The following is a 15,769-nucleotide window of genomic DNA, read 5'->3' on the forward strand; positions in this document are numbered from 1 at the left end:
CTTACCTAATTCTAGGAAAAAACACGTTTGCCCAGTTCTCTGTAGCGTAGTTCATGACAATTTTTTATGCTCTTTCGTTAACCAGTCTAATATCGTCCATGTAATCATTCCATTCTGTTCTAGTATATTTGTAACAATAAGATTGTAAAAGATTCCCCAAAATCTGAGTATCATTTGCCTTGAATCCCAAATCCCTCAACTTTGTCCTGAAGTTCTCAACTAGATGCAGAACACATCGAGAGTGTATAGTATATGGGAAAAATTCTATAACTGCTTCTCTAATCCTCTTATTCATATCTGATATTATAACAAGCTTGTGTGGAGGGTTGTATGGATCTGACCTTTCATAAAGAATAGACCACAAGCCTATAAAGAGTTGTGGTTAACATACATGAAGTTAGAGTTAACAAGAAATGAGTTAGAACTATCATGATCTGTAATAGAATTAACATAGCTCAGGATAGAACTAACATTGTAAGAATCACTTCTGGTTAATGTTATTTTCCTGATCACATACGCAATAGGGTAATGGAAATATCCCCTGATTTCCATTATATGCTACGGCGCTGAGGAGTATACATTTGAATCGATCTTTTAGAAAGGTACCATCCAAAAATATAAACGGTCTACATCAATGCAAAAATCCATTTATGCAGGCGGCATAGCAAATGAATAGCCTTGTAAACCTCCCCTTATGTTGTTGAACATGAATGTAGCTACCTGGGTTTGTCTTCTTAACCTCTTTTACATACCTAGAAAATTAAAGATTAAGTGTTAGGATCAGCATTAAGAAATTTCGTATAAACAAACTGCATCACATGAATGAAATTAGTTTGTATATTGTAGGTATTATCTTCTTTTACCATCGTAATTGATCATAGGACTCATGGGCATCGCCATATAATTGCTCTTGTGCTCTTTCTTTACCCCCATCATATCTTATTATAATTAACCCTAAGCTCATACGAACTTAAAAACTCCTTTTGTACGTCAACAGGTTGTATATCCGGTCGGACCATTAACATGGGTTGTAATTGGATCGTAATGAATTGTCGAGAGGCCCTAAATTGATCTGCATTATTACCATGCTGCCCACAAGTGTGATTGCCCACGAACATTTTGATTTCAAGTCTATTTTCATCTTTATGTGGAGAGGCAAATAATATCCACAGGTAATTTTTGGCTTCTTTAAACCGAAAAAAAAAATTCGAATACGCTTTCGTTCTTCCAAACTCGTACTCGAATTTTTTTGCCATGGAGTAGTATAGCAAGACCAATCTTAATTCCTTCGTACTTTCAAACTGTTGTCCCTTATCAGTTAACGCAGTGTGCCACCAAGCAGGAATCTTCTCTGTTCTGTTAATCATATCATCAAACATCAAAATATTATCTCCAAAAGGATTGTCATTGAGAATCATATCTGAAACACATGTGGGCGTCGACAATGGCGGGCCACAGTCTATACTTTTTGAATTCAAACTGCTGGAAGCATTGCAAATATTAAGATCATAAACAATTAATCATAAACTACACAAATAGTAGAAGCATCAACAAGTAATACCAATCAGAAAAAAGCAAAAATAACAATTGTTTGCAGTTAGAACTAGCATGAAATCCATTAGAACTAACAAGAAAGTCATTAGAACTAAAAAGACATCGATTAGAGCTAACATTTGACCACACATGGAACTTGAGCTAAAAACTAACGACAAATTAGAACTAACAAGATAGTGATTAGAACTAACGATAAAACCATTAGGACTAACAAGACATCGATTAGAACTAACATATTTGACCTCACAATGAATTGGAGCTAGTACTATCTATAAATCAAATAGAACTAGTAACATATCGATTAGAACTAACAAGACATCAATTAGAACTAATACATTTGACTTGGAACTGGCACTAGAACTAACATAAAATCTATTAGAAATAACAACAAAACCATTAGAACTAACATATTTGACCTAACAAAGAATTGGTTAACAACAATCGTGTAGAACTCACAAGACCATGATTATAACTAACATACGCTCAAATTAGAACTAAAATCTAATTAAACCTAACATAGAACTAACAAAATGTCGATTAGAACTAGCATTAACTTCTTTTACATTTAACGTCATAAATATTGATCTTAGCATCAAAAAACCAATAACATACGTGTCTTGTCGAACTAGCTCGTTTTTTTTTGGATATTTGAAGAAGCATCATCTGCTTCTTTATTAGCTTGCATGTGAACCTTTTTATTAACTTGCATGTGAACCTCTTTCAGTCCAAGATTGTGGCAATGCTCCACCATAGATGACAAATCCCCTCGTTCTCAATAGGAAATTTGAAGCTTCCATTCGTTTCATCTTTGTATGACAAACTTAATGAATCATATGGAAGATCTAACCTCTTTAACACATCAATTTGAGGTCCAAAATTGTAGCTGAAGAGTTAATCTTTATGAATACTACTTTATTCCCCGAAGAGACAATGTAGATGATATCCTTCTCAGCCATTATGAAGGGAAGGTAAGAGTAATGTATCGAATTTTAGGATAAGTCGGAATAATAGAGAGAGTAATGGAGAGAATTTTCGTCTGAGGAGGAGTAATAGAGAACTAAATAGTTATTACTCATGATAGTGTAAAAAAAGGGGGAACTTTCCCTCCATTTCTTCCATTATATCGCATTAATGAGAAGTGAATACTGTAGTTTTTGGGGACGAGTCATCGTCTGGGGAAGAATAGGAAGGGCAAGTTTGGGTTTTTGGTAAAATACAATCTACTTTTAGTATGATTCCGACGTGGAAGGGCCTTGCCTCATTAAACGTCACTTTTTGGGGCTTGTCCACATAAGGCAGAATACAATGGGTCTGGTCACATGAATTTTCTACTTTTGAGGCCTGAACACATTTTTCCCTAGAATCTAACATTGTTAGTTGTTTTCCTCTAAAAAAAGAGAAAATAAAAAGGAAAAGGGAATTGTGTTGAGGTCCAAAAATGAGAATTACATGTGGTTCAGTCAAGGCACGTACAATGCACGTGGTTAAATATCATTATTAAGTATTTTTATTTACTTCTTTAATAAAATTTGTTCATCGGTTCCATTTTGTTAGTTTTTGTCTCTAAACTTTAGCATTCTGATTATTTATTTTCTTTGATGTATGTTTGAATAGGCTACACCAAATTTAAAATTTTATGTTGATAATTGAATTAGCATAAAACAAATGTAATCCACATGCAATTTAAATTTTCATGTTATTTCACTGACATGAATCTAAGCCTGTCTTGAGAAAGTATAGTATTGCTAAAGTGAAAAACACTTAAAAAATAGCGTTATGAGAGGAAGACGAATGATTAAAACCAATAAGCCAAGATGGCTGGTTAAAAGTAGACTAGAACAATACTAAAGAGAATACGAAGTTTGTTCCTAATCATTAATAGACTTCATAAAAAATTATAAACTAAAAATTAATATTAACTCTAGTATATTTTTATGTGATAATAGCATCTGTATAAGCATATAAAAGTATTAAAAGATGCTCATGAAAATCCATTCTAAAAATTTCTAATTTTACTAAAAAAATTAAACTGTTCTATAAAATATTCAGAAAACAAATCTCTTATGTCTTCCCTTTTATCTTTTTTATTGTCGAGGTCTATTTTTCTCCATCTTTATCTTTTTTATGGATAACTCTAAAGTAGTGTCTTCATTGTCTACATCAATTGAGAAATAAAGCTGGAGCTGAATTTCTTGTATTTCTTTTGTCTTCACGTCTTACTTCACAAATAAGTTGAACATATTTCTAATGTTTAGCATAAACTTCTAGATCTACGGTTTTTGATTATTTTCTGTTTTAATGAGAATAAATGTTGATTTCATATATACGAAATTTTTGTGTATCTAATTTATTACTTAAATAGGGTAAGAATTTACCTCTTTTTTCTTTAGAATTCGGTTATGCATCCAATAAGAATTTCTCGTGCCTTAAATAATGTTACATTTACTTTGTCCTTGTCATTTTTCATGAGGATCTAAACTAAATAACTTTTTTTATTATCAATTTGCTTTAGATCATAATGTTAATATTTGATTATGATATGTTTATTTTATGAAAAATGAATATTACTTAACATTGGTACTACGTCATTGGCAATTCTATTACATTTATTATTTGGACAATCATATTAACATTTTTATGTATCTTCTTATTGCATCCCTTACAAGCATAGGACCACGACTCAACTCTATTATAAATGGTAGTTATCTTTGTATTATAGGTGTAATAACGTATCTGTATATTAGTAAGCTATATTTAGATTTAATTGTAAAAGTTTTAGAGTATGTATTGTAAGATAATACCTCTTTCGAACATTGTGATGATTGCATATATCGGTGATTTGAATTTGTGTTGTATTTAAAAAGACCATTGATGAAGATGCTTTTTGTCTTGATAACTTGTTCTGAATGAACATTGCATATTAGCTTTAAAATACAATTATTTATTGTGTTATATAGATGTTTGGTTCATTTACTTACTTACCATTCTTTTATTTCTTTAGTAAGTTATGTCTTTGGGTTGGTATATATTATTAGCGTAATTTACGATGACATGCATATCCCCCCCAACAAATTATGTAAGATAAATTTTATATTTAGTAGCCTTTAATAAGAATTTTAGTAAATGAAATATGTTACCTTTATATTTAAAAATCTTAAAATCTAATAGTGCTATTACATGCTTATCTTTGATCGTGCCTTCAAGAATTGATCCTTTCGTTGGTAGTCATATCCCTAAATAAAGTTACACGTAAATTCATCCTACTGTATAGGAAAAGAAAAAGATCGATTTTAATTTTTTTTTATTTATGGTATTGTAAATAATTACCATGTGTACACCTTTCATCCATTATATAGTGATTTCCCTCCTCTTATCTAATTTGTTATATCTTGCAAAATAGTTAATTAATGGCTTAACATTAGTTTTTATTGCAAGATTATTTGTGTGTAATTTTATATTAAGTTTATAATTTCTTCAGTATTTAAAAAGTATGAAAAATTATAAATACTTACTAATTTTTCTTGTATCTTTTATAAGAATGCTTCTTTAATTGGGACAAAGTTGATACTTCTTTGATAGGTATGTCTTTTGTCAATATCAATTCAAGTGATTCATGAACATTTTCTAATTTTGGGTTTATTTCCTTCACTTCTCTAATTAAGGAAAAAACAAGTTGATTCTTTTAAAGGACATCTCTAAACTTTCTGATTATTTCTTTACATATAACTCATTGTATTTTTTTATTCTATAAATATTATAACATTAAAGATCAATATTTATAAATTATAATTAACTAATGCTAAACTACTATATTATGAGTTTTTATTAGTTTTATGTAATTTCGTATTCTATCAACTAATGTCATTAGTAAAATTATATGCAATTCTTTTAATTTATATAGTGACATTAATTTTTAATGTATTATATATATTTTTTAATTTTTATTCCTTAAATGGGTTTTTTTAACTTCGTTACTACTAATTTTTACCAGCATCAAATTAGACTACTTTTAAATGCAAAAAAAAAGATAGTAAACTTTAAATTAGAAGTTAAATCTATATATTTTAATTAAAAAATAAAATAATTAATTTTTTGCCAAGGTTATAATTTTTAGCCTTTTTGTTATTTTGGAATTTTGAAGGTGTGTTTTGAAATTTTTAAAATTTTATTAGTATTTAAAAAAATTTAAATTGTAAATTGGACGCTTGTAACTTTCATGTTTTGTGCGTTGGTGGTAAGTTTTTAAATGTTCGAAGTTTTTGTAATTTTATAACTTTGATATATTTTTACAAACTTTAAAATTTTTAAGTACGTGATGGTAATTCTTTGAATTCATATATATTGTTTGTAAGTTTTAAATTTATAAAATTTTAGGCTGTATATATATATTGTTTGCAAGTTTTAAAATTATAAAATTTTAGGCTGTACACACACACACACACACACACACATACATACACACACAAAAGAAAAATGGGTATGTTTGGTACCAAGCATAAATTTTATGCTTGGTAGTGAGATGTTATATTCTCACGCACTCATTCCAATTCTCAGCCACTCCTTAACCCATGTGAATATGGGCACCAATTTCAATGAGTGGAGGGGAATATGCCACATCACTACTAAGCATAAAAACTTATGTTTGCTACCAAGCATACCCATATTTCTTATATATATATATATATATATATATACACAAAGTTGAGCTACATTGAAGATCAAGATTGCTTGAGTATAGTTTGTATAGTTTAGGGTTTATACTTTGTGTGTAGATACTTCAAGCTCAATCACATACACACATACACATTTATCGTTTTTAAGTTTATATAAATATGAAACAAATATACTTGTTTATATACTTACATATTTCATATTTATTGTTTTGTTTTTGGTCTAGCTATACAAATATGAAACAATAGATATATTCATATACATACTCATACGTTTTATATTTATCATTTTATTTTTTGTTAAATGCATATATTATGCAAAACATCATTTTTGAGAAAATATGTGTTTATGGATTAAAGACTAAATTACACCATTTTATATCTTTTCCTAAGTCTATTAATCCATTCAAAATAAATATGCAAGTTTGTTTGTCAAAAACATGTGCTGTTAAGTTTTCATGTTTTTAGACTATTTTATAAAATGAATAGTTTTCATAATTGGGAAGTATAATTCTAAAAAATTCTTTTTGTAACATGTTTATTTTCATGTTTATAATCATTTTCCAAGTTTTTACATTTTTTGAAATTTATTTGCTATTTTTAAAGGCAGTTCAAAACTTAGATTTCATACATGAACAGTGTCTGTGCATGTTTATAAGTCGACTTATGCCTTTGACAAGTCGACTTATGAAATGCTCTAGAAAATACAATTTTTATCTGATGAGTCGACTTATCACCAAAGCAAGTCGACTTATATGTTATAAGTCGACTTATCATTTTTGCAAGTCGACTTGTATGAGTTCTTCAGCCTATAAAGGTTAGTTATAAATCGACTTATATACTGTAGCAAGCCGACTTATAACACTATAACAGATAGTTTTCCAGAATGCTAGATTATGGGGTTTTTGGTCTTTTTCCTTGGTTTTTGGTGTTTGTTTCTTGAGCCTATATATACCCCATGCCCTCATACTTCAATATACACTTAAGAAAGTTAAAAATAAGTTTTGGACAATTTGTTTAAAGGTTTTAAAGAAGTTTTTAAGTGTGTTTTGTTTTGTGAAGAAAGAAGAAAGTGATGTAGAAACGAAGAAGACTAAACAGGAACAAGTTTCACAAGAGGAGAAGATCATCTCATTGGTTTTGGGCTTCAACATCATATCTCTCTCCTGTCTTAGAGAAGTTTCTCTAAACTCATTTCTAGCTTTGTATTTATTGTTTGTTGATCATCATTTTCATCAAGCTAGATTTATATTGAGTTTACATTTGATTTTGTTATTTCTCATTGTTTACACACACAACCATTGAGCTTTTAGTATTATCACATTGAGTGCATTTTGGGTTGTGGTGAGTGTATCTTTGTGAGTGAGCTTACACTTAGTTCTCATCCTTGTATTAGAGAACAAACAATTGTATTTGAGCCTTTGTTGTGAGATCATATTACACAAGTACACCAAGAGGAGTGTAAGGTTGATTCGGGTGTATCTTCTCTTCAGGAGCTTAGCGATCCTCATGGGAGCTTGAGGATAGGAGATTCTCACATTTGATTTTGTTATTTCTCATTGTTTACACACACAACCATTGAGCTTTTAGTATTATCACATTGAGTGTATTTTGGGTTGTGGTGAGGGTATTTTTGAGAGTAGTTCTCATCTATTGTAGAGAACAAATTATTTGTATTTGAGCCTTATTGTGAGAATTACTTGTATTACACAAGTACACTAAGAGGAGTGTAGAGGTGAGAGACGTGGTCGGTTCCAAGAGGAGTGGGGTCAGTAGTAAAGCTGAGGGAGAGGTGGTAATTTTGAATACTTGAGGAAGGTGACACGTGAGAGGCCAACACTTAAGGTCGGTATTTATGTAGTTACAAGTATGAGTTGTAAATGTTTGTCTGTAAGCGTAGAAAACCGATTGAACGTTTTGGGTGAACATCGAAAACCCATTGTGATAGTGGATTCTCCCCGGGAGTGGGGAGCGGAGACGTAGGTCGGAAGGACCTAACTTCGTGATCATTTTTCTTGTGTTTGGATTGCTCATTTGTCCACTATCTTGTTTATATCATTTCATTTTTATTTGCCCTTAGTTTACATATCCTTGCAAATAATTCATTATATATCAATCTTGCTAGGATATATTTATTAATAAGTTTTAATTTTCATTAATATCAAATTAGATTAGCATTAACCCTATTCACCCTCCTTCTAGAGTATTTTTTAGTATCTGTTAAGGTTAAGTAGTGCTATTATGGTTATGTCGTAGATGCTAAAATTAAGTCGTACTTGTTAAGTCGTACTAGTTAAGATTGTGGTGTACATGTCAAGGTTATGATGAACCTATTAAGATTATGGTATACCTATTAAGTTTATGTTGTAGTAGTTAACGTTATGATGAATTTTAACAGATAGATTTCAATGATATTTATTAGTTGTTAAGTTTATTAAAATTAAAAAAAGCCAAATAAACAAAGTTAAATTTTAACAATTTAAGAGTTTAGCCAACACTTGTTCAGTAAAATTGATAACTTAGACTAAAATTTAATAATAATTTATTACTCTAACATATAATATATGAACTTAACAATTATACCCTAAAGTCAATAACCAATGGGTATACTTAGCACTTAACATTCAAAATTAATATCCATTGTATAAACTTAACAATTATGTTATAAGCTTAACGTCCAATGAATAATGTTAACATCAACTAGGTAAGATTCACAACTAATCCTTCATAGTTCATTATCAAACGTCTTTTTAAAATTTTTGGAAATAGCCCCTAAAATTAACGGTTAAACTATAAACTTAACAATAAGTGAGTAAACTGAACAGCCAATGTTCCATATTAACATGCTCTGTATAAATTGAACAGTGTGCTATAAACTTAACGTACAACGAGTAAATATAGCATGCAATTGCTAAATATCTTAAAATTTTAATTTAATGACATTTTCTAATAAACCCTAAACTTTAGGGGGAGGGTTTATGATATTTTAAAAGTTATGGGAGGTTATTAGATAATCATCCAACGTTAATGGGTTTTCTTTGATGATGGCAAGAGATAAAAACAAAATAGCGAGTTAAAAACATTAAATTATAAAAAAATAGTTAATAATAGTTAAACATACTCTAAAAATTATCATTTTTAATAGTTATAATATAGCTTTAATAGGTACACCATAATCTTAATAGGAACACTAAAACATTAATAGATATGACATAACTTTAATAGATACGTGATAAGATTAACATGTATGTCATAACCTTCACATATATATTATAACATTAATATGTATATTATTGCCCTAACAGGTACGACCTAATATTAACAGATAGATTAGAACCTTAATAGGTACATCATGATCTTAACATGTATGCCAGATTATCAATAACATCATGAGATCTCCATGATGTTTCCCTCTATTTGATAATAATCAATGGGTAAACTTAACAACCAACATTCAAAATTAATATTTACTATATAAACTTAACAGTTATCCTATAAACTTAGCATTCAATGAGTAGAGTTAACATCAAATAGGAAAGATTTACAGCCAATCTTTCATAGTTCACAATCAACTCATACAATTATAAGTTTATGTAATTTTGACATTTACGTATGCACAACTATACAATGAGATCTCCATAACATCTTCTTTATACACGACTTGTTATTATCATAGTCCATGAAGCCACATTTCTCTTTAGGGTTTCATCAAACACTTTACAAGCAATCTTTGAAGTGGTACATATCATATATCCATTTAACATATTACTCTAAGAAATCTAATCTTACTCATCCATTTCAATTAAAAATAAACCGAGCAAGCTCCAATCTATCACTAAGAAGTAAAATCACATAATCCCATCATGCGATTTGTTTGAGAGAAATGGTGGTGGGGGAGAGGAGAGAAGATCGTAGGCAGTTTTGAGGATGTGAGTTTGCTCGGTGCAAAGATGGACGGTGGAGTTGGCGACAATGAGGGGGGGGAGAGGGAGTTTAACAAAGAAGATGACAGTCTCAGTTATCATGTGCAAGAGTTTAGAGGAGGAGAGGGGATGGTCGAGGGAGGAGAAGATGACGGTAAACTCAGAGGAGATCTTTTTGTTGCCAAATGGGGCCTCATGTCATTGAAACTGCTATTAGGCCCCCAGTTCACAAATTATTTTGAAATTATTCTCTGTGTACTCTATATATCTCCTTCTCAGTCTTCTTTAATTTAGTTCCATATGTGGCTAATTAGTCTTTGCAATTATCCCTTTAGAACGATCATTATGAATTGCTAAGAATATATGGATAGATAATACAAACAAATGCATATTTCATCCAACTTTTCATCTTGGTTCGCTATTATAAGGGGTGGAAAACTCAGAAAACCCCTCCACGTCAGATTTTTAGCCTTCCACGTCAGCTTTTTTGTTTCCGTCTATTTCTTTGTGCCGCTTTGGTTCGCTCGAATGGAAGAGGGAAAACTCTGCTGAAATCGCCGCCAACTAAGATTTTTTTCCCTCTCCGATTTCCTTCCCCAACCAAGTGAAATTGATGAAAACTCTGCCACGTCAGATTTTTTTCCTTCTCTGCTTTGTTTACAAAAATTTCCCTTTTTTTTCTATGCGAACCAAACACAAGAAAAATAAATACATTGGTTTCCCACTATTTTTTATGTGCGAACCAAAGCAAAACAATCTATTTCTTGGAAAAGTTTGGAAAACTCAAAACTTGTGTTTATTTACATGGAATTGCATTTCTCTATATCAAGGAAACGAACCAAACAGCCCCTTATGATTAAACTAATAAAACAAAATACACAGTCAAGCATTAAAACTAAGGGGTACACAAAGATATTCATATCCTAGAAATTATCTATATTTGTATCCTTTATGATCAGATATGGTTATTAAAATCTATAATTGGTAGGATAAGGCTTGCAAATATGGTTATGTAGTGATATATCCAGAGTTATATTCAAAATATCTGAATACATATTGGTGATATAGTTACAACATTTTAATCCTTAGATTAATCTATTGGAGGTTAATTTTGATAATTAAGATATCCAATCGTAGTGTTTCAAATATTAATGAACATATTTATGAACTCTCTTGTAGACATGAACTATATTTTTCTTATCGAGGTATATCTATATCCATATCCATATCCATGACGGGTAAACGGATATGGAAATGATAAGTATCATATCCGAGCATTATCGAGACTGAATGCACACCTAATAAAAACCCATTAGAGATCAATTAACAAGGCTTACTTTGGTAACTCAAACTTTACTCATTTTTTTTCACTCTGATACCCCCAAAGTGTTCCTTACCACTTTGACACTTTAGCATTCCAACACATTTCACTCTACGGCTATTTATTTTCTTGGATTTTGCAACTTTGCATTGAAGAATGCGACCTAAAAAACCAATATGTTGAATTTATACTAAACACATTGTTTAGTTAGCATTTTTTTTTATCACAAATTGGAGTTGCCACATAGAATTAATGCATCAATTCAAATTTATGTTCAACCAAACAAGACTTTTTCGCTTGGATTTGTCATTCATCAAATCCTCTTCAATATGCATGCAAACAAACAAGATTATGGATTCTTATAGATCCACAACATACATCAAATTAATCCATGAACCAACCAGCCCCTCTGATACTCCCATCCGAATCATGTCAGATTTTTTGTTAACTCTCTATCATGTGAATCGCATGTGATACCCCGGTTGATTCTTGGAACATCTGGTTACTTTGATCCCAAGTAAAATGAACCCAAATGTGTATAGAAAATCAAATAGAACATGAGCAGAGATATAAAAGTGAAATAGGATAGAAACTTTGGGCATCAAATTATTAAAATAAATGCTTTGTGAGGTATCAAAGTGAAAAGTTTGACCTTTATGTCCAAAATTGACCTTTATGCACGAGGAGGTGAGAGGCTAATCCCCAGAGAGCAAAACAAAATTCAAATACGAAAAGTGACCAACCAAGCACATAAATTGTCCCCGACCTCTTGCGCATAACGCCAAGAAGATGGATGTTATGACTTTCAAAACTAACAATGAACAATAATTCATCAAATAAATGACTCCACACCTTCCCTATGCGTGATCTTTTTTATAGATAGATGACAGGAAACTCTTAAAAGCTGAGCAATCCTACAGGCACGAACAAGAAATTCAATATATAATGCAAAAAGCTGCAAGTTATAGACAATGTTTCATTGCTCTGGTGAGAATATGAAATGAAAAGTTCTATACAAGATCGGCAAAAATGTTCCATTCCTCTGGTGCTTTACGTCTACATCATGACAAATACTTCAAACACATTCAATGCATTAAACGCCTCCATTCCATTCTATTTTATACATTTCTGAGATACATTGACAACTTCTTCGGCGAAATAAGGCTTTCCTTGTAGAAAGCAAGATCTCCATGCTCTCCTCCCACAAAGAGCTCGCGAAAAGCTCCACTACGAGGATTATAAGAAATGACATGCCATTTTCCGTCTTCACAGAATGTAAAGTGGATCTCACCGTCTACAATGTCTGTAACATTATGACCCATGAGGAATCTTGGAATGTTGCTAGTAGGGAACGTATATTCTTTCACCCATGTATCATTCAAATAATCCTTCCTAGTCCACATCTCATAGTAAAGTTCGACTGAGTTATAGAATACAAGCCAAAGCTTCCCACCACACTCCTTCAAACAATACAAGTGCATATAGAACGAGGGATTTGGGGTTGATATCATTGATCCAAACTTCTCGTCTTTGATATCGAACCTGAAAACACTCGGTTGTTGTTGATTACAGCCTCTTGTTACTCCAAGCCAATGTATGGCTCCATTAAAGAAAACTGGATCAGAGTGGTAGCGAATATTAAAAGGTGCTTCACCAAGACACCTCCATCTCGTAGTCCCCACACTGTATATCTCGCAGTAAAAACATTGACTTGCAGGATGAGAAACTAATCTAACTACCTTGTATCTTCCCGTAACCATGTCAATACCAAGACCAAAACTTTCCTCTAGAATGCCTTTCATGACAACCGCTCTTCTTGGAAGCTTCTTGAAGCTCCCGAGTCATAGGATTCAACAAGTATACACGGGATTTACTGGTAGCCGCATAAGCACAAGTCAAGCCATCAACAAAATTCGACAACATGTAATACTTCCTCCCCAGATTTAATCTGCATGTACTCATTGTTGGTTTTTTCACATCAGCATTGCTGAAATCACACAGGTTGATGCTACCACCAACAACATACTTGCTGATAATTATGTAGCTCGAAGATCTCTCGCGCAGTGATTTCAAGAAACAAGGATCATGAGTTAGATAAAACCACTCCTTGCAGACGCAGCGGAATTTCGCAACATCTTTTGCGGGTAGTCTTGATAGTATGACGGCCACAACGTCAATTGGAAGCGACTTTGGACACAAATGTTTAATTTTAACGTCAAACTACAACAATCAGGATTAATTTATTGAAATTTGAAAAGAAAAAAATTGAAATACCCGATTCTTATTCTTCCTCGTTCTAGTGCTTTCTTGTTTCTCGCTTTGGTCTTCTTCGTCGTGTGATGGGTTAGGGTTCTTTTTGTTCACCATGTCTGCAATTTCCATGATTTGATGGATTAATTTGAAAAATCGGTCTGTGATGTCGAGGATTTGAGGGATTAATTTCAAAAGCGGCAATATCTAAGGACTAATGTTGAATAAACCCTTGCCATGGAAATTTCCGTGATTTGCAAAAAAGAAGAAGAAGGGTATAGTTTTTTAACCCCCCTTAATAAATTAGAAGAACATTTTACCTAGAGAGCGTCCGATTGAGATTCTGATTGGATTCTGCCGCCCTCAACGAGCTACGGTTTGGGGGTTGAAGCCCCTTCACCGTCGAGAGCTCCGACGCATAAAGCGCGACGAGAATGAAAATGAACTCTCCTGGGCTTTTCAAACATTCCAGTCGCCTTTTACTGCATCTTTCGTATTCTGGAATTAGTCCAGCAAATGATTTAAGTTACTCTTATGTCCCTCAACTCTTAAATTTATTTCCAACTATGCCCTCATATACGAGGGTGGTCCAAAAAGCTCGAAACCCGGACCCAGCCCCAAACCTGTCCCGTGCTCACCCGGGCGAAAACCTAGACCAAGCCTGGGAAAAGCCCTGAAATCCGAGCCTACCCAGGTTCCGGGCCCTCATCCGGGTGCCTTCGCCGATACCTGTCTCTTGGGCCTGGCCTAGGACAAGGTGTTTTTGTGTCATTTAGCTAGTTAGTTATAGTTATTAAGAATATTTAAAAGATTGATTACAATCTAACCTTAACATAGTTGATGTAGTAGATCATAGTTGGCCATAGGTGATTCTTTAGGTTACTAGTTTGAATCAACCAAGTTGAATTATTTTATTTTTGTTTTTCCTTCAAAAACTTCTATTTAGAAATCATTGTAATGTCATGTTAAGGTTTGACATATTTGAGTATATTATTAAATTTTTTTTCTAAAAGCTTAGGTCTTCGGTGATACACTTGTTGTTTATATCAAAAAAAATCACCAAATAAAAGAAAATAATATAAAATTTTATCGAGATAAAGTCTTTAACCCGATATATCGGCCGATATAGTAATATATCAACTGATGTTTAATACAATGCCTATACGAGCAAATATGTGAAATTTATTTAGATATTAGTCCTTTGATTTTAAGTATCCAATAATTGTATGTTATTCCCTCAAAATTTTGAAAGTGCTCATAATTTTAGGGACTAACATTAAATTAGTAAAATTTTAAGAGACAAATTATAAATAAACCATATTTAAAAGAAGAGTTAATTTTTTTAAAAACCGTCTTAACTATGGGGATTGTGTCAAAAACCCACTTAACTGGTTCAATTTAATAAAACCCTTTATTATTGGGGTGTTATAAACACTGTTTTAAAAAACCTCTGCCTAGTCCGCTTAGGCGTACACCTAGGCCTAGACGGTACCTAGGCCGCCTAACTAGCGCCTAGCGTCTAGGCGGGATTTAGGCTGCCCACCTAGATATTACGAGCGTTTAGGTGAGCATTGTCTGCTTACATGGATTGCACTCTGTAGGCCTTGATTATGATTTTATGTGTCGTAGCCTACACGTTCTCCAAACTCTATTAACCTCCAAATATGAACACCTTCACTACCTCCTCCGACCTTCAGCAAAACCTCATCGATCACCACTTAAATGAAAAAAGAAAAAAAACGCCCAGAAACCGCTTAGACGCCCGCCTAGACGACTAAGCGTTGGGCGCTAAGTCCAACGCCTAGAAGTGCCCAGCGTTTAATGTAACATTGGTTATAAATAACCTCTATCAATTTTGGTGCTATTTTAGAAAACACCCTTTAACTATAGCGTGTCTTATAAAAACTCCTATAATGTTTTACACTTCTATCAGTAGACCCCCTTAACATAGTTACTTCAATATGTGATTTGGACAAAATACCCTCTTGAAGAAAGTCGTTTTAGTTAAAAAGAAACGCTCAACCGGTAATAAAAGGACACTAACCAATTTA

At 32.3% G+C, this 15,769-nt stretch overlaps 1 protein-coding gene across 2 annotated transcripts; it reads right to left on the reverse strand.

Annotated features, from left to right (window-relative positions):
• LOC109832285 (putative F-box protein At1g19160) lies at nucleotides 12,449-14,181 on the reverse strand. 2 transcript variants are annotated; one of them, XM_020399706.1, is made up of 3 exons: nucleotides 14,039-14,181; nucleotides 13,743-13,837; nucleotides 12,449-13,655 (listed from the first exon to the last, which is right to left on the reverse strand). In XM_020399706.1, the coding sequence occupies exon 3, from the start codon at nucleotides 13,268-13,270 to the stop codon at nucleotides 12,587-12,589; it is 684 nt and encodes a 227-aa protein (XP_020255295.1). In that variant the 5' UTR covers nucleotides 13,271-13,655; nucleotides 13,743-13,837; nucleotides 14,039-14,181; the 3' UTR covers nucleotides 12,449-12,586. The 2 variants fall into 2 exon arrangements, with proteins under 2 accessions (XP_020255295.1, XP_020255296.1); XM_020399707.1 differs by having other exon boundaries at nucleotides 13,743-13,879.

This window comes from Asparagus officinalis, chromosome 3 (assembly GCF_001876935.1).
Source record: "Asparagus officinalis chromosome 3, Aspof.V1, whole genome shotgun sequence".
Classification (NCBI taxonomy): Eukaryota; Viridiplantae; Streptophyta; class Magnoliopsida; order Asparagales; family Asparagaceae; genus Asparagus; species Asparagus officinalis.

What these genes read in the sequence shown, in the direction of transcription:
- LOC109832285 (XM_020399706.1), bottom strand. Translation starts at nt 13,270, where the DNA reads ATGAAAGGCATTCTAGAGGAAAGTTTTGGTCTTGGTATTGACATGGTT.